Source organism: Nansenia antarctica, assembly GCF_963989245.1.
Source record: "Nansenia antarctica genome assembly, chromosome: 11".
NCBI lineage: Eukaryota > Metazoa > Chordata > Actinopteri > Argentiniformes > Microstomatidae > Nansenia > Nansenia antarctica.
The window spans coordinates 22477708-22497707 of NC_137681.1; the positions used below are offsets into that span (position 1 = coordinate 22477708).

Genomic DNA, 20000 nt, shown 5'->3' on the forward strand with positions numbered 1-20000 from the left:
CCTCTCTCTCTCTCCCCTCCTCTCTCCCTCCCAACCTCTCCCCTCTCTCTCCCTTCTCTCTCTTTCTCCCCTCCTCTCCCCCCAACCTCTCTATTTCTCTCTCTCCCTATCCCTAGCCCCTAGACTTTGCAAGCCCCAGCTCCAGGCCTAGCCCCACACCTGACCCCCCAGCCCCAGCCCCAGCAATCAGAGCTTTGTTATTTTAGTCTCCCAACCAAAACCAAATATGATTCAACGGCCTCTGCAATTACTTGCAATTTTCCGATCTGTTGCATTAACTAGCCCTTCTCTCTCTCTCTCTCTCTCTCTCTCTCTCTCTCTCTCTCTCTCTCTCTCTCTCTCTCTCTCTCTCTCTCTCTCTCTCGTTCTCTCTCTCGTTCTCTCTCTGGACTGACCTCCGGCCCCCCCTCAGATCCAACTATCGGAGTGTTTAACTTAAGTGTTCCAATTCATTTTCCCCCCTTCCATACACAGCGACACATTTGGGAGTGTTCACTTCTGTGCAACACCGTCAAGGAATGTCCAACTTTTTTTTTGTCTGCACTCCACGTCTAGGATTTGGCGTTGAAAGTGGAGACACCTCTCTCTCTCTCTCTCTCTCTCTCTCTCTCTTTCTCTCTCTCTGTGTCTCTCTCTCTTTCTCTCTCTCTCTCTCTCTCTCTTTCTCTTTCTCTCTCTCCCTCCCTCTCTCTCCCGGTGCAGACACAGCAACACTAGACCCCTCTGCTTTATACATCTGACCCATATATTAATACGTCCTCTCCAGCCAATTCTGCAGGAAAAAGAGTCTGAAGTCTCAACATCTGTTTCCATATAGGTGTGTTATAGCAGACTGTTATTCCATCATTTTCCATCAGCCCCCGCCTCCCTCCCTCCCTCCCTCCTCTCCTCCTCCTCCTCTCCTCCTCTCTTCCCAGTCCCCATCCTGAACTGAAGCACTGTAGGAGCAGCAGGAGCTAAACTTGAGTCCAAAACTGTGTGCGTGTGTGTGTGCGTGTGTCTGTGTCTGTGTGCGTGCATGCGCGCGTGTGTGTGTGTGTGTGTGTGTGTGCGTCTGCCGGTGCCTGTGTGTGTGTGCGCCTGTGCGCATGTGCGTGTGCCCGTATGTGTGTGTGTGTGTGTGTGTGTGTGTGTGTGTGTGTGTGTGTCCAGATTACAGCTGCAACGTTGTTTCTCCTTCAGAGGTATTGAAGGAGAGAGAACTGCTAGCGCAAAAAATGCTAATGAAGTGATGGTGTGGCAGAGAAGGGCACTTGAGAGTGGATGCATTAGCCAGCCTTAACTCCCTGCTAACCACTTTGTTGTTGATATACTGTGGATGTCTGTACTGTTAGCGGCAGAACAGAACCGAACAGCAGTAGAAAACGAAGTGAAAATGAATTCCCCGTGTAGCATGAAGACACGGTAAACAGACCGAGTTATGTCTAACACAATCTTTGTTTTGTTGGTTTTCAATGACAACAAAGTTAGAAGGTGTGGAGGAAGAAAAAAGAAAAGAAAAAAAACGCGGCCGTGTTAACAGAGTACCTTGTTGTTGCCCTGAACATAGGAAGCATATGGTGTGTGTGTACGGGGGGGGTCCGGGGGGTGGGGGGGGGGCTTCATATGGTGTGTGTGTAAGGGGGAGTCCGGGGGGGGGGGGGGGCTTCATATGGTGTGTGTGTAAGGGGGGGGTCCGGGGGGTGGGGGGGGGCTTCATATGGTGTGTGTGTAAGGGGGGAGTCCGGGGGGAGTCCGGGGGGTGGGGGGGAGTCCGGGGGGTGGGGGGGGGGGGGCTTGTGCGATGCTCTTGAGTTATTCCGTGGATTGGTATTGGCGTCCGAAGCCGGCTCTTGGCTTTCGGTCTTTGTCTGTTTTAGATCTTAAGTACATTCCTTGGCATCCCCCCTCGCCTTCTTCAGCTTGGCCTCGCGCTCCGGCCAACACATTTCTGAACCTCGGGAGCTTAAGGAGGAGGAGAGGAGAGCGCGAGCCAGTGATTTCCGAGAGACCCCTGAAGCTTGATCCCATAATGTTATTAGTAAGATACCATTCTTAATCACTGCCAATTTCTTTCCAGTATGTTCCGAAAAGGCCTGTCCCTTTATGGACCTCTCTGTTGGGTTACGGCCGGGGGGGTGAGAGGTGAGGTGCGGGGGGGGGGGGGGGGGGGGGGGGGGGTTTCCATCGAGGAACCTTCTCACCCGGTACTCTGATGCAGTCAGGGCCGGGGGGGTAATGTGATTATGTACTCTCTCTCTCTCATGGCCGTAGAAATTGCAGTGCCGCGCAGTGACGCGCTACCCCTCCGAAGCGGCCCGCAGTCGGGCCCGCAGGCGAGCGCCTTGTTTTACCCTGGCAGGGGCAGTAACGAGCATAACCTTGGTGCGGGTAACTGTCCGCCGGTTGTTTTTGGGCACCGCTCGCTGTGACCTTCCAGCTGCATCTCTCCGTAGTTTTTACTACCCACAGAGGGAACGACAGTACAGTCTGTTCTGTTGGAAATCGACTAACATTCAAAGCAGAGAGGGAGGGGGGGGAGAGAGGGAGGGAGGTATGGATGGAGAGAGAGAGAGAGCTCAGGGAGGGTGGGATGAGGAGAGAGAGAGTAATGGAGAGAAAGAGAGAGATGGAGTGAGAGAGAGATCTCAGGGAGAGAGAGATAGCTCAGACGAGACAGAGAGAGAGAGAGAGAGAGAGAGAGAGCGCGAACGAGAGAGAGAACGAACGAGAGAGAGAGAGAGAGAGAACGAACGAACGAGAGAGAGAGAGATAGCTCAGACGAGGGAGAGAGAGAGAGGGAGAGAGAGAGAGAGAGAGAGAAGTGAGTTCCAAGAAATAAATACTCTAGCAGGGAGGGGAAGAGAGTAAGTCTTGTATTTTCTTTTTTCATATTTCACTTTTTTCTTTTCTTCCTCCAGTTGTTAAATCCAGTGTTTTGTGGCACATTGATGTTGCTCTGGAGAGCTCAGCGTGACTGATGCCATACCTCTCCTCCATCTCCTCTCATAGGAGCCCTTTACAAGCCAGGCCTCCGCTCCTCTCTCCAGCACAGCTTGGCCTCCCTCCAAGTCCCCCCCCCCAACTCCCTTCTCTCAGAAGTAGATAGATACATTCCTTACACTCTCTCTCTCTCTCTCTCTCTCTCTCTCTCTCTGATAAGGTCTCCCCAGAACATGATGCTTAATGCTAGAGAAGAAGAAGCAGCAGATGTTATCAGGAACGGTCGGATCACAGTGGAGTCGGATCACAGCATTGTTTTTTTGGTTTTTTTGTGGAGGGGGGGGGGCGGGTTTGATCGGCCTCGGGAACGCCGAACTAGACTGGTGGTGGCTCGGGGAGGGCAGGCGGGCAGGCGGGCGGGCGGGCGATGGGATTGGTGGTCGGCGGTTTCCTGTCGGACGCACGTTTGTCACGGCGGCGTTCTACGGGTCTAATTGAACCTTTTGTGTCTCGATGAAACCAAGTGGCCCTTCTAATAAGAGACATCGTTAGCGATGTAGAAAGCGCCCCCCCCACCCCCGCTCCCCCCCGATGGCGTGCCAGCTACCCACGTTCCTTTGAAAGCGGGTTGAGGAATATAGTGGAGAGAGAGAGAGAGAGAGAGAGTACCGTCGTCTTTCAAGAGCACGCTCGCCTTCTCTGTGATTTCTTCTCTTTTTTTCATCCTCTCTTCTTTTTTTTATCCAATCAAGACACACTTTCCAGCACCGTTACTCCCTTGCTTCACTTCTCTCTCTCTCTCTCTCTCTCTCTCTCTCTCTCTCTCTCTCTCTCTCTCTCTCTCTCTCTCTCTCTACCCTCATCTACGAAGCACGTGTTTGTGTGTGTATGTGTATGTGTGTGTATGTGTGTTTGTGCGTGTGAGACAGACAGACAGCAGGCCTTCAATAGAGGAGTGAAACATCTCAGGAAAACACCAGTGTGTAGCACGCCGTGTGTGTGTTTGTCTCTGTGTGTGTCTGTGTGTATGTGTGTGTGTGTTTGTCTCTGTGTGTGTCTGTGTGTGTGTGTGTGTTGATGGGAGATGGAGTCATACTGAGCTAATGAAGCTCCAAACCTCAGCCTATCGATCGGCAGCTTTACACAGACAATCCAAGAAGGAGGGAGGGAGAGAGAGAGCGAGGGAGGGAGAGAGAGAGAGCGAGCGGGAGGGAGAGAGAGAGAGAGAGAGAAGAGCTGTGTGTGGCAGGCTGCGTCACACACATTCTGATCTGTGTGACATCTACTTCTGTGTAATGAACCCCTCTGCGACAAGGGAGCGTGATGGGGGGTTGTCCATAGTAATGACAGGGGGAGAGAGAGGGCACGGCAGGGCAGGCCAGTAGCACAGCTTTGTCACCAACACTGTAACCTATAGGAGCTAGACGCTCACTAGCCACCATGCTATCTGGAACAAAGCCCGAGTGTAAAAGAGCTGTGATATACAGGGGAGAGAGAGAAAGCGAGAGAGAGAGAGAGAGAGAGCTTTGATAGATCTTCTGCTAGAAGGTGTACTGTACTTTATTTGTGCTTGAGCTCTAAAGGCTTCCGTCGTTTCTGTGTTCTCTCCATCACTCTTATGAGTAATGGGAAGTGTCAAGTCAAGCGCCGTGACACAGTATTTTAAACCCCCCTTTTACCCCAGCGGAATTAAAAATAGCCCTCTGTAGAAGGAAAAAAATAACAGCTTTTCTTTTTTCTTTTTCCCCTCCTTTTCCATGACCACCTCTGGTGGCGGCCCCCACGTGAAAATGCCCTTCCCAAAATAGATCTTTTTTTTACCCTTCAGATGCCTAGCTTTTTTATTTTAGGTTCCCGGTGACGTCACCTCATCTATCACTGCCACAGACTTTTCTGATGTTGAAGACTGAAGTAAAAAAAAAGAAAAAAGAAAAGCTTCTTGATACCAGAGAAAGGAGCTGTTAGGGTATAGAATAGAATAGCTCCTACTGCTTCTCAGAGAGACTGAGTCTGTGGTCGAATTACAACCCATTTCATCTCCCAACTGCCATTTAAGACATTTTTTCATTGTGTGACTCAAGTGGAAGTCTTTCCTCTTTTGAGGTAAACACCCCGAAAATGAGTGCATTACTTTTCCAAGTCACCCCCCCCCCTCCCACACCCACCCCCCCCCTCAAATTACAGCTTTGCGACATGGCCAAACATCACTTAGTATTATTGCTTGCCAAGAAAACACGTCTCTGAATACCCCCTTATTAAATGTTTTGGCTGGACGGCGGGGAGGGAAATTGTACAAAGTGTACCCAGCACTTTGATCATCCTGACCTGCAAGGTAATACGCCCTCTGCTTCACAAGACCTTTCTGACACCTGGGGAAACCAGATCTGTTCTCTACACACACGATCTGCGGCACAGCGCTAAAGACTCTCCGCTTCTCCGATTTCTTTGCCCCGCAAAGTCAGGCTCCGGCGATGGGAACTGTAATTTCACATGGCTCCGGCCCTGCGCTTTCTCACCCACAAGCCATTGAGAGTCACCAGGGGAACAAAAAAATGGGAGCTGGTTTTATGAAAGGGGGCTGCCCAGGGCATTTCTCGAAACTTCAAACACAGAAACACAAAAAGTTTTAATGGGGAAGGGAAAGGATCGGTTTTTATACATGACGGGGGTGGGGGGGACGTCTAGCTTTGACTGAGGCGTCGTGAGGACTAGGAAGGAGTTCAGGTGGAGGTATGGAAGGCCTCGGGATTGAGCATAATTGCAGATATTTGTTCAAATGTGTCATCTGGAGTGGAGGCGCGGAGTAGGGGGCTATGTCAGGATGTCACGTTGTCGAATGACACTGACGTGAAAATTAAAATATCAAACTGGAGTCTCGAGCTTCACTGAAAGTATTGTACTGTAACATTTCTGTGCAGAAAGTGAGAGCTATTCACTGCAGGTGGCAGAGTGGTGGCGTAGTTAGGGTTAGACGTGGTGGTGTAGTTAGCATTAGCTGTAGCCATTATCCGTGGTGGTGAGGTTACTATTAGACGTGGTGGTGTAGTTAGTGTTAGACGTGGTGGTGTAGTTAGTGTTAGACGTGGTGGTGTAGTTAGTGGTGGTGGTGTAGTTAGTGTTAGACATGGTGGTGTAGTTAGTGTTAGACATGGTGGTGTAGTTAGTGTTAGACGTGGTGGTGTAGTTAGTGTTAGACATGGTGGTGGTGTAGTTAGTGTTAGACGTGGTGGTGTAGTTAGTGTTAGACATGGTGGTGTAGTTAGTGTTAGACATGGTGGTGTAGTTAGTGTTAGACATGGTGGTGTAGTTAGTGTTAGACGTGGTGGTGTAGTTAGTGTTAGACGTGGTGGTGTAGTTAGTGTTAGACATGGTGGTGTAGTTAGTGTTAGACATGGTGGTGTAGTTAGTGTTAGACGTGGTGGTGTAGTTAGTGTTAGACATGGTGGTGTAGTTAGTGTTAGACGTGGTGGTGTAGTTAGTGTTAGACGTGGTGGTGTAGTTAGTGTTAGACGTGGTGGTGTAGTTAGTGTTAGACATGGTGGTGGTGTAGTTAGTGTTAGACGTGGTGGTGTAGTTAGTGTTAGACGTGGTGGTGTAGTTAGTGTTAGACATGGTGGTGGTGTAGTTAGTGTTAGACGTGGTGGTGTAGTTAGTGTTAGACATGGTGGTGTAGTTAGTGTTAGACGTGGTGGTGTAGTTAGTGTTAGACGTGGTGGTGTAGTTAGTGTTAGACGTGGTGGTGTAGTTAGTGTTAGATGTGGTGGTGTAGTTAGTGTTAGACATGGTGGTGTAGTTAGTGTTAGACATGGTGGTGTAGTTAGTGTTAGACATGGTGGTGTAGTTAGTGTTAGACATGGTGGTGTAGTTAGTGTTAGACGTGGTGGTGTAGTTAGTGTTAGACATGGTGGTGTAGTTAGTGTTAGACATGGTGGTGTAGTTAGTGTTAGACGTGGTGGTGTAGTTAGTGTTAGACATGGTGGTGTAGTTAGTGTTAGACATGGTGGTGTAGTTAGTGTTAGACATGGTGGTGTAGTTAGTGTTAGACATGGTGGTGTAGTTAGTGTTAGACGTGGTGGTGTAGTTAGTGTTAGACATGGTGGTGTAGTTAGTGTTAGACGTGGTGGTGTAGTTAGTGTTAGACGTGGTGGTGTAGTTAGTGTTAGACGTGGTGGTGTAGTTAGTGTTAGACATGGTGGTGGTGTAGTTAGTGTTAGACGTGGTGGTGTAGTTAGTGTTAGACGTGGTGGTGTAGTTAGTGTTAGACATGGTGGTGGTGTAGTTAGTGTTAGACGTGGTGGTGTAGTTAGTGTTAGACATGGTGGTGTAGTTAGTGTTAGACGTGGTGGTGTAGTTAGTGTTAGACGTGGTGGTGTAGTTAGTGTTAGACGTGGTGGTGTAGTTAGTGTTAGATGTGGTGGTGTAGTTAGTGTTAGACATGGTGGTGTAGTTAGTGTTAGACATGGTGGTGTAGTTAGTGTTAGACATGGTGGTGTAGTTAGTGTTAGACATGGTGGTGTAGTTAGTGTTAGACGTGGTGGTGTAGTTAGTGTTAGACATGGTGGTGTAGTTAGTGTTAGACATGGTGGTGTAGTTAGTGTTAGACGTGGTGGTGTAGTTAGTGTTAGACATGGTGGTGTAGTTAGTGTTAGACATGGTGGTGTAGTTAGTGTTAGACATGGTGGTGTAGTTAGTGTTAGACATGGTGGTGTAGTTAGTGTTAGACATGGTGGTGTAGTCAGTGTTAGACATGGTGGTGTAGTTAGTGTTAGACATGGTGGTGTAGTTAGTGTTAGACGTGGTGGTGTAGTTAGTGTTAGACGTGGTGGTGTAGTTAGTGTTAGACATGGTGGTGTAGTTAGTGTTAGACATGGTGGTGTAGTTAGTGTTAGACATGGTGGTGTAGTTAGTGTTAGACATGGTGGTGTAGTTAGTGTTAGACATGGTGGTGTAGTTAGTGTTAGACATGGTGGTGTAGTCAGTGTTAGACATGGTGGTGTAGTTAGTGTTAGACATGGTGGTGTAGTTAGTGTTAGACGTGGTGGTGTAGTTAGTGTTAGACATGGTGGTGTAGTTAGTGTTAGACATGGTGGTGTAGTTAGTGTTAGACATGGTGGTGTAGTTAGTGTTAGACATGGTGGTGTAGTTAGTGTTAGACATGGTGGTGTAGTTAGTGTTAGACATGGTGGTGTAGTTAGTGTTAGACATGGTGGTGTAGTTAGTGTTAGACGTGGTGGTGTAGTCAGTGTTAGACATGGTGGTGTAGTTAGACATGGTGGTGTAGTTAGTGTTAGACGTGGTGGTGTAGTCACCAGTCTATAACACAACAGCTCCGGTGTGGGACTGGTGTGTTAGAGTGGTGTGGGACTAGAGTGTGTTAGAGTGGTGCTAGAGTGTGTTAGAGTGTGTTAGAGTGGTGTTAGAGTGGTGTTAGAGTGGTGTGGGACTAGAGTGGAGTGGGACTAGAGTGTGTTAGAGTGGAGTGGGACTAGAGTGTGTTAGAGTGGAGTGGGACTAGAGTGTGTTAGAGTGGTGTGGAACTAGAGTGTGTTAGAGTGGTGTGGCACTAGAGTGTGTTAGAGTGTGTTAGAGTGGTGTTAGAGTGGTGTGGGACTAGAGTGGAGTGGGACTAGAGTGTGTTAGAGTGGAGTGGGACTAGAGTGTGTTAGAGTGTGTTAGAGTATGTTAGAGTGGTGTTAGAGTGGTGTGGGACTAGAGTGGAGTGGGACTAGAGTGTGTTAGAGTGGAGTGGGACTAGAGTGTGTTAGAGTGGAGTGGGACTAGAGTGTGTTAGAGTGTGTTAGAGTGTGTTAGAGTGGTGTGGGACTAGAGTGTGTTAGAGTGGTGTGGAACTAGAGTGTGTTAGAGTGGTGTGGGACTAGAGTGTGTTAGAGTGGTGTGGCACTAGAGTGTGTTAGAGTAGTGTGGGACTAGAGTGTGTTAGAGTGGAGTGGGACTAGAGTGTGTTAGAGTAGTGTGGGACTAGAGTGGCCGTGGCACGGCTCTTAAAGTTCACCAGCCCTCTGGATATCTGATCGAGCCCCGGCCCCTTTGATCAGGGCTATCGTTATGGTAACCATGACAGTTTATCTTCAAACTACAAAAAGGCCATTTATGTCCGAAAAACAATCCCCCCCCATTCCCTCTGACACGTTGGCACCTTCCTAAAGAGAAATGTCAGGGTCAATGATGGGCCATTAGTCCCAGAGTGAGCCTCCTTTGTGATACCAAGACCCATTCAGAACACCTCTTCCCTTCACGACAGATGGCACCACGACCCAGCGACCAAAAGGGTACTGACCCGGCCCCTAAACCCCAGACACTAGTCTCCCCTCAGCCACACGACAAGGCCTATTCTAACAGTGAGGTAATGAGGTAAAATCTCACCCTAGAGAGAGAGCTACCCAAAAAGACTGCATGAATATGTAATTAAATATTCACCCACTTAGTCCCATGTAATACATTGTACAGTTGATAGACGACACGGGCCACCCTCCGTTCGGTTTTATTATCCACCCTTTATTTTACATGAAGGTCGCTCTTCCGTCGCTGCAAATGTCATACGCGCTTTAATGACAACTCCGCTGTCGCCCCACAATGGAAGCTTTTCAGCAAGATTAAATGTATCGCCATGCAGACTGTTTTTTTTTTCTTTTCCGTCTCACCCCCTCTCTCTCTCTCTCTCTCTCTCTCTCTCTCTCTCTCTCTCTCTCTCTCTCTCTCTCTCTCTCTCTCTCACTCTATTTCTCTATTTCCCTTCTTTCTCGGGGGCCCCTATTGTGACACAGTGGTTTTATAGAGAAGCTTGTAGCTGAAAAACAAGGTTAAGAAGATCAGTATCAAAGGAGGGGGGTGTTTCTGTGTTTTTTTTTAGTTTTTTTTTGCAGGAGAGTCTCGGCCTCGGGTTTCAACCTGAAACACAAAGGTGTTTTCTTACCTGATTTGTATTCATTCACACAATGAGGAGACCTGGCTCTCCTGTTTCCCCGTAAGGAGAGTCCAGACCAGACTTTTGTTCCGCCGACCATCGGATACGTGCATGTTGCTTCCTCCCCGTCCAGGGCCTTGGACCCCAGCCACCGTCTTTGTCCAAGATGGATTTTTCCTGCCCCCTTCTTCTTTGTTCTCCAGCAGCTCCGTTCCAAGAAACCATTTAAGTTAAACGCTCCTTAACCCATCCCTGTTTCAGCTGCACTCATGTCTTTTTGCTCTCATGATATTTTAATGCCACACCTGGTTACATAGTCGTTGAACCATGCCCCCCCCCCCCCCCCCCTCCATTGTCTTGTCAGAATCCATCGGGTAAGCAGAGTCAGAAATGAAGGTACATCATAATTGAATGTTTCTTTTTTAATGTAACATAATTAGAGGTAAATGGTAAATGGACTGCACTTATATAGCGCCTTATTCCAAAGCGCTTTACAACGGCCTCTCATTCACCCATTCACACACACATTCACACACCAATGGCGGCAAGCTACCATGCAAGGTGCCGGTCCTGCTCATTGGGAGCAATTTGGGGTTCAGTGTCTTGCCCAAGGACACTTCGATATGTGGCCCGTCGGGGCTCGAACCGCTGATTTCCAACCTTGCGATCATTAGACACCGACTCTACCTCCTGAGCCGCAGCCGCCCCCAGAGGTGAACATGTGATGAACATAATGTGACACAAATGTTGTTGTTGTATGTATGTAACATGTATATGGATTTATTTATAGGATGAATATGATGTAATGGATTTATTTATAGGATGAATATGATGTAATGGATTTATTTATAGGATGAATATGATGTAATGGATTTATGTATAGGATGAATATGATGTAATGGATTCGTACCCCAGGAATGACGAATTGATGCTATGGCCATCAGCTAATGGGGATCCTATCTTTGGGAATGTTTCAGTAGCTGTGGGAGCACTGGGAATGTTTCAGTAGCTGTGGGAGCACTGGGGATGTTTCAGTAGCCTGCAAATGTACTATGGGAGCTATGGGAATGTTTCAGTAGCCTGCAAATGTACTATGGGAGCACTGGGAATGTTTCAGTAGCCTGCAAATGTACTATGGGAGCTATGGGAATGTTTCAGTAGCCTGCAAATGTACTATGGGAGCTATGGGAATGTTTCAGTAGGCATCTGTGATCCAAACCCGATGAAATCAGCGTTATTTTCCCTTCTGGTCGGTGTGTTTATCCTCTCTGTCTCTGGTTTCCAGGGTTTCTTCCTGACCGTGTCCCCTGAGTCCATCCTGAAGGTGGCCAAGCACGCCTCGGAGAACAACAAGGTCTTCAGCCTGAATCTCTCGGCTCCCTTCATCAGCCAGTTCTTCCAGGAGCCCATGATGAAGGTCATGCCGTACGTGGACATCTTGTTTGGCAACGAGACGGTGAGTGAAACAGGCCATTTGTCAAGGCCCCCGCAGGATTGATGTGCGTTTACACAGTTCAAAAACACATTGTTCTGGTTTAGTGTGCGTGTGCGTGTGCGTGTGTGTGGGAGTGTGTCGGTGTGTGGTGTCTGTGTGTCTGTGTCTGAGTGGGTACACTGTATGTATGTATGGGTACACTGTGTGTGTGTGTGTGTGTATACACTGTGTGGGTGCGTGTGCGTGTGTGTGAGCGTGCGTGCGTGTGTGTGTGTGTGCGTGCGTGTGTGTGTGTTTGCGTGGGAGGACGTGCGTGCGTGCGTGTGTGTGTGTGTGTGTGTGTTTGTGTGTATTGGAGAGTCGGGGACAGTGAGTGAGGGTGTGTGTGTATGTGTGTGTGACATTGAGTGTGTGTGTGTGTGTGCGTGTGTAGTCGGGGACAGTGAGTGAGGGTGCTTCCATTTTGACCATTAGATCCTCTCACCTTGTTGAAAGGGAAACAGAGTGCCCTGTCCACTCGCCTTTCTTTTCTTCCCTCTCTCCCCCTCCTCCCCTTCCCCCTCTCTTCCCCCCCCCCCCCCCCCCCCATACCCATTTAACATTTCACTTAGCCACCAACCAGTCTAAAGAGACCGATAAGAATTAGTTCAATAATCATTCGTCTCAATCGTGTCACCATTTCATGCCAGTTAATCTATTGATTTCCCCCCCCCCCCCCCGGGGCGCCCCGCGTGGATGTAGTGAGTTAGTAGTCGGGGCTGGGGGTCAGGCGGGGGTCACGCACCGTACCGCTGCTCCCGGGGAACTCTCCTCTTACACGGGGCGACGGCCAAGCCTGACTCACCCTCGTCCAGCCGGAGACGTGGAGCTCAGACAAACTGCACCTTTGGGGTGGGGGTGGGGAGGCGGGCGGGCGGGGGAGGGGGGGGGGGGGGGGGTGGGGGGGGACAGGGGCTTTGGAAGTGTCCCTAAAGCTACTGAACAGGGCCTGAGACCGACCCAGAGATCCATGGGCTCCACGGGCCCCCCCGGCACCGGCCTGGAAGAACCCACTCTGCATCTTGAGGATTTATGGCTATTGCTGACTTCAGCTTTTCTTTTCTTTTTTTCCCGCCTTCGCTTTCTCTCTCTCTCTCTCTCCCTCTCTCTCTCTCTCCCCCGCCATGAGATATTCCCCCCTTTGCATATCACACACACCTACTCTTCTCTCTCTCTCTCTCTCTCTCTCTCTCTCTCTCTCTCTCTCTCTCTCTCTCTCTCTCTCTCTCTCTCTCTCTCCTAATTGCCGTGAGGAACGATTCTGTCGGAGAGAGCGCGGTGTACATTTTGCAAACGGTATGGATTTTCTTTTTAGGGTGAGCGGGAAAGGCGGGACTGTTGGGCTTCACACCTCCGCTCATTAAACGATAATGACTGGAATAATTGTGACGTTAGTTTGTTTTTAAATTCTAAAGGAGAGGTAATGATCTTTGGGAGATGCCGTTGCCACACGTCCTCCGCATCCCAACCAGATGCTGGTGTTATTATACCTGTTATTACCTGTTATTACCTGTTATTACCTGTTATTACCTGTGGTCCTGTGGCCCCGACCAGCCCCAGTAGGGGCGGCTGTGGCTCAGGAGGTAGAGCCAATGTCTAATGATCGCAAAGGTCAGCGGTCCGGTGGTTCGATCCCCGACTGGCCACATGACGATTTGTCCTTGGGGCAACTCACTGAACCTCAAATTCCTCCCAATGAGCGGGGCCGGTGCCTTGCATGGTAGCTTGCCGCCATTGGTGTGTGAATGTGTGTGTGAATGGGTGAATGAGAGGCCGTTGTAAAGCGCTTTGGAGTAAGTGCCGTGCATTTACTACTCCATGTAACGAAAGGCTTGGGGGAATCAACTCTTCAACAAGGTGGTCCTCTGTGGCACAGTTGGCGCTAACAGCGCTTAGGTTGTGGGTTCGATTCCCTTCGGGACCACGTATACTGAAAAAGGTATGCACTCGCTGCAATGGATGTTGCTTTGGATATAAGCATCAGCTAAGTGGCATATATGAACAATATGACAATCAGTCAACATCAATCAACAATGTCAATGCAATAAAAACAATAACATCAAACAATAATATAAAACAATAGCATAAGACAATAAGACAATAACATCAAACAATAATATAAAACAATAGCATAAGACAATAAGACAATAACATCAAACAATAATATAAAACAATAGCATAAGACAATAACATACGGCAATAAGTCCCTTCCGACGCCTGAAGCGAGTCAAGCGCAGCGTTTCTCCCCCAAAGAATGTGACGCCGCTGTCCCACGCTGTGAACTTGGCCGTGCCACTATGTCAACATTACAAGGCAAATTAAACTACACAGGCTGGTTACATGCACTCGGATTAAGACTAATCCCAGACTAAAAAACATCCTCGCTGGAGATTTTTCCATTGCGAGCGGTGATTTAATCCTGTACTCGGCTTAAGCCTTGTCTGTGAAACCGAACCCGATATTTTAGTAACGACAGATTAACTGTCTTCGGTCGACAACGATCCACGATGTCCCTCACTGGTTTTGCTAGTTTTTTGGGCTGGTATTTTTTCACGCCTCTTCTTTGACATGAAGAAACGCCATACCGGGTTTTTGAGGATGATGCAATCCAGCGCCGCGCTGTTTCCCGAAATATTCCTCAGGAGAAGAACCGCCCTGTAGTGGAAGGCTGCTTCTTCCACAACCCGGCTCCGGTCTTCCCGACTCCCCCCCGTCTCTGGGATGGAGCTGTGTTGAGCCGGGTGGGATCCCTCCCTCCATGTCTCTGTGTTGAGCTGTGTTGAGCCGGGTGGGATCCCTCCCTCCATGTCTCTGTGTTGAGCTGTGTTGAGCCGGGTGGGATCCCTCCCTCCATGTCTCTGTGTTGAGCTGTGTTGAGCCGGGTGGGATCCTTCCCTCCATGTCCGCAGTGTTTTTGACGCCTCGGGGGCTGGAGGGGGTAGGAGTGACTGCTCATCGGATGGGGCCCCGGGCCTCCTGCTGTTTCTGAGCCAGCCTGGGTACTTGGCGTGCGTGTGTGTGTGTGTGTGTCTGTGTGTGCTGCTCTGTCTGAGCCAGCCAGGGTGCTTGGCGGTCATGCATGGTGCATGATGATGAGTGACAGGCAACAGGACTTCCTCAGACACACTCACCCCCAAGTCGCCCCAAAACACACCCACACACACCCACACACACCCACACACACCCACACACACACACACACACACACACACACACACACACACTTTCCCCCCTGGTGATGATTCAGCCTCAGCCTACGGTGCTTTCATAACAACTCAGTGACAGTCAGGATCACACAGATGTACGGACGGACAGACAGGCAGACCCCCCTGGCCTGTCCACAGACAGACAGACACACAGACGGATGGATGGACGGACAGGCAGGCAGAAAGGCAGACAGGCAGGCAGGCAGGCAGACAGGCAGACAGGCAGACAGGCAGACAGACAGACAGACAGACACACAGACCCTCCAAGCCTGCAGTCAGGATCACACAGACAGACAGACTTCCCTAGCCTGCAGACAGAGAATAAGCAACATTATGTCAACATTATGTCAGCCGACTTGTTTAAACATCGTCGGCCATTTTGACTTTGCCGTTGTTTGTTTTCGTTTAGATTCACGGGAATTAGACGTTTTAATCCGAGTTAACCCCTTAATCATGGTTATTACTGTTAATCATAGTTAATCACTCTTCTCAGTTTCAGTTTGAATTTCTAAACAAATCCCTACGACAATACCAGGACCTCGAAGACAAAGATGGCTGGCAGTTTCTACCTGCTTCTTTGTGATGAAGTGTGTATAGTGTATAGTGTGTATAGTGTGTGTGTGTGTGTGTGTGTGTGTGTGTGTGTGTGTGTGCCTGTGTGCACCTGTGTGCGCCTGTGTGTGAGTGAGTGTGTGTTTGCGGCTTTGCGCCTGTGTGTGAGTGTGCATGCGTGTGTGTGGTGTGGTGTGAGCACCTGTGTGTGTGTGTGTGTGTGTGTGTGTGTGTGTGTGTGTGTGTGAGCCTGACAGTGGGTACCCTGGGTAATTCTGCTGTAACTGGACCCTGCTGGTGCTTGTTTGAACACTGGAGTGGTCGTGGCCGGCCGGCCCAGCCTATCAGCCTCTCTCTCTCCCATCCCGCCTGTAATGACTGCCTTACTGGGACACGGAGGGCCGTGTCTCTCTGCTCCTGGCTGGCCTGGGGAGGTGGAGGAGAGGAGGAGAGGAGGAGAGGTGGAGGAGAGGAGGAGAGGTGGTGGAGGTGGAGAGGAGAGGAGTAGGAGATGGAGAAGTGGTGGAGGAGGAGGTGGAGTAGTCCGTCTCCATGTCGCCTTGCAGCGCCGCTGAGCCCCCTCGGCGCAGGCTGACATCACATCCTGCTCCTCTTAATTGGCTAACATGTCAGGTGGTAACCTGGGAGCAGCGCAGGGCCTAATTGAGCCCTCCTGTGTCCATCCTCCCCCTCCCCCCTCTCCTCCACTACCTGACATGACACCCTGGGCGTTCCATCTCCCCATACGTTTTTATGGCCACAGTTAATTAGGCCCCGAACGAGGGAATCATTAACGCTCAGAAGAACCGGCGGATCCGCGCCAAGCCCGATAAAAATTATCCCACAATTTGCTTTTTTGGCCCTTATTTGAGCTAAAATGAGATAAAAAAAGAAAAAAGAAAATTAAAAAAACACACACACAATAGGGGAGAGGAGAGGGATTGGTCCGTTTAACGTCGAGCGGATGTTGTGGGATTTTTTGACAGTATCATAGACGAACGGAACGATTAATTCAGACAGAATTAATCACCCTGACTGATGTCGGGTAAGCTGGGATTCATTGGCGGCTCGATTTAGACCATTTTAAGTAATTGGTGTCGTTTTTAAATATATATATTTATTTATATATATATATATATGTATATATATCTGGGCAGAAGGAGCAACAGTTAAATGATTTAAATGGTGCTTCCCTCATAAAACGCTGCTGCAGATGAGGAGATTTAGGTTTCGCCCTACAGCCAACCCCCCCCCCCCCCCCCTCACATTCTCTCTCTCCCCTTCTCTCTCACTCCCTCTCTCTCATCCTATCTCTCTCTTTCTCTACCTCTCTCTTTCTCTCTCTCTCCCCATCTCCCTCTCCCCCATCCCTCCCTCCATCTTCCGTCATTATACTCCCCCGTACCCCCCCCCCCCCCGTACCCCCCCCCATGCCAGGCAGAGCGGGTCCTGTCCAACCCACTCACACCTCCACACTCTGGAGGAGCTTATTTATGTGGGCCAGATTCGGGCCTCCCTAAACGAGGAAGCCTACCATTGTAATTTAATACTCAACAGGCGAGCCGTTTAACAACAGTGGAAATAGCACAGGGCCTCGGTATTAATGTGCTTCGCGCAGGCAAAGGAGTCATCATCATTTCTGTGTTCAAGCTGTTTTTAAAGAGCATTTAGCCCCACTCTGCTCCCCGGGCTATTAAGGCGAAAGTGAAAATGACACATTTCTTCTTCCTCCTCCTCCTCCTCCTCCGTCTGTCTTTTATGACCGTTCTCTTAACTGTGGTATTCTTTGTGGTTCATCTTGTTTCATTTTCGTACGCATCCCCGCCCCCCCCCCCCCTCTCTCTCTCTCTCTCTCTCGCTCCGAGATCTAGGTGGAGGGATACGAGCAGCGCTACACAAGGTTACTGTCGTGAAACGGTCCTGAGGCGTTTTGGCTCTGAGCCCTATTTTCTTCTTCTGCATGCAGTGTGGGTGAGGTGGTGGTGATGGGGGAGGGGGGGGGGGGTCTCTAATGATTTTTCCAGGACAGGCTGAAGTGTATTTGTGTGAGTGTGAGAGTGTGATAATGTGTGTGTGTGTGTGTGTGTGTGTGTGTGTGTGTGCGTGTGGTTGTGTGGTTGTGTGTGTGCGCGAGCGTGCACGTGTGTAAAGAAAAGGCACACTGGGGAGATATATACGTTATATACAGACGTTATATACAGACGTTATATACAGACGTCTCTCCTGATCCGTCATCCGCTCTTTGTATGTTTTTGACGGAGTGCCGGGAAGCCTTATCTCGGTGGCAGGGGCCTGTGGCTGTTTATCACCGCGGTGACGTGTGCGGGAGTGTAGAAGTGCGTGCTCTCTGCTGTCAGTGTGTGTGTGGGTGATGGCAAGTTCACTAAAGACCCCTGAGGGTTGGAGGGCTGTTCTCACCAGAAAAAAAAAAACTGAGGAAGAATTTCCCCCCCCTGACAGCTTACCCACAGTGGACTGGGCATGGGATTCTATACCCACAGTGGACTGGAGACGGGCTTCTCACAGCAGTTCAGGGAAGTGACACCCGATTGTCATACTACTGAAACAACCCCCTCACACACACACACCCCCCCTTCATGTTTTTTTCCCTGATTCCCATGTGTGTTTAGTCACATGGCCTGAATGGCCGAGCGCAAAAAACGGCCATCTCCACACACACACACACACACACACACACACACACACACTTCCATCTTCATCTCATCATCTCCACCGGACACAATCAGGAAGTGTCATCAGGGCCAGGAAGGAAGGAAGCCGTTAAGAGAACCAAGAGACACACTGCTCTCTCTCCTCTTCTGCTGCGTGTGTGTTCCTCCTCCTCCTCCACCCGCCTTTTTAATTGAATGTACCGTCTCTGATGAGTCACTGGCGTTCCGTCACCGCCGGAATATATTGACCTTCCGCTGTGATGTACCGTGAGTCACGCCATCGCGCCCGACGCATTAAGGCTGCTCCGATCGCCGGCTGGATGAGAGAGCGAGGCGGACCTGGTTTTTAATTGAATACTAGATCACATGAAGTGCCACTTAGGCGACGTTACGGCCCCCACATTAAACACAGCCCGGGGACGGACGCATATGCATGTTTATGTATACGGACCTGTGTCAGCCCACACGCCGAGGTGTTTAGCATGTGTTAGCGTTAACTGTGTGGAAGGGCTGTTCCAAGTACCTCACTATGTCCTCTACATAGCCTGTCTGTTGGAGAGTCCTGGAATTACTGTATAAACCCACACATACATGTCATCAGGATAGGATAGTAATGTAGTGATGTAGTTATGATAGTGATGTAGTTATGATAGTGATGTAGTTACATGTAGTTATGATAGTGATGTAGTTATGATAGTAATGTAGTTACATGTAGTTATGATAGTGATGTAGTGATGTAGTTATGATAGTAATGTAGTTACATGTAGTTATGATAGTGATGTAGTGATGTAGTTATGATAGTGATGTAGTTACATGTAGTTATGATAGTGATGTAGTTATGATAGTAATGTAGTTACATGTAGTTATGATAGTGATGTAGTGATGTAGTTATGATAGTAATGTAGTTACATGTAGTTATGATAGTGATGTAGTTACTTGTCATCAGGATAGGACAGTGATGTAGTTAGGATAGTTATGATAGTTATGTAGTCATGATAGGATAGTTATGTAGTTATGATACTTATGTAGTTATGATAGTTAAGTAGTTATGATAGTTATGTAGTTATGTAGTTATGTGTAGTTATGTAGTTATGATAGATATGTAGTTATGATAGTGATGTGTAGTTATGTAGTTATGATAGATATGTAGTTATGATAGTGATGTGTAGTTATGTAGTTATGATAGATATGTAGTTATGATAGGATAGTTATGTAGTTAGGATAGTTATGTAGTTAGGATAGTTATGTAGTTACATGTAGTTAGGATAGTGATGTATAGTTATGTAGTTAGGATAGTTATGTAGTTACATGTAGTTAGGATAGTGATGTATAGTTATGTAGTTAGGATAGTTATGTAGTTAGGATAGTTATGTAGTTGCATGTAGTTAGGATAGTTATGTAGTTGCATGTAGTTAGGATAGTGATGTATAGTTATGTAGTTACATGTAGTTAGGATGTAGCATACAAGGGGGACTCCAAAGCCCGATCCACAGTAGTTCAGTATCTCTTGAGAGTAACAGCAATCATCTTACAGTACGTCCACATCAGCACCTGGGAGGCTGGCGGAGGTAGAAGACATCGGAGGACGGGCTCATCTCTAATGCGTGGATCGGAATGAGGAACGGCTCCCCACACACACACACACACACTGTAATGGAGTTAGGCTGTAGCCTACAGTACAGTGCTGGAAATCTCTCTCTCTCCGAAAGGACCCCCGGCTTTCTCCACACGACGTCTCCGGCCAGCCGGGCCTGTTAGAGAGCTCTCTGGGCACCAGCGTGGGGCCACCATAGGAGGCCGGCTAACCACTGTCATTGTGCCCTCCCTCCACCGCCCACGACAACTCTGGGATGAACCGTGAAACATTCAAAATTGCCGGGGTTAAATGAACGAGGAAGACAGAGGGGGGGGGGGAGAAACATGGGGCCATGGAGCCCCTTAAGCGGGCAGGCAGGCGGGCGGGCGGGCGGACATGCGGGCGGGCCACGCAGAGAAAGATGGCAGAGAGAGAGAGAGAGGTAGAGGGGTAGAGAGAGAGAGAAAGAGAGAGAGGTAAAGAGAGCAATCGAGAGAGCGAAGGCTCAGAGAGAGCTGGGCAGTGCGAGGCCAGGCCGGAGGGTAGAGGGTGGGTGGAGAGGGGCAAAGGGCAGACAGACACACACACACACACAGACACACACACACACGGTGGAGCAGTCCTCCAAAGGAGAATAATTCTGGATGTAAGGGGAGATTCTGCGCCTGGAGCA

At 49.1% G+C, this 20000-nt stretch overlaps 1 protein-coding gene across 1 annotated transcript in view; it reads left to right on the forward strand.

Moving 5' to 3' along the window:
- adkb (adenosine kinase b) overlaps window positions 1–20000 on the forward strand; it is a gene marked incomplete at both ends in the record, with an annotated part of 64518 nt that overhangs the window by 11500 nt on the left and 33018 nt on the right. Inside the window, 2 exons of the mRNA XM_080542490.1 lie at window positions 9185–9212; window positions 11133–11303. Coding sequence (XP_080398616.1) covers window positions 9185–9212; window positions 11133–11303 — 199 coding nt within the window. The remainder of the gene's footprint in view (window positions 1–9184; window positions 9213–11132; window positions 11304–20000) is intronic.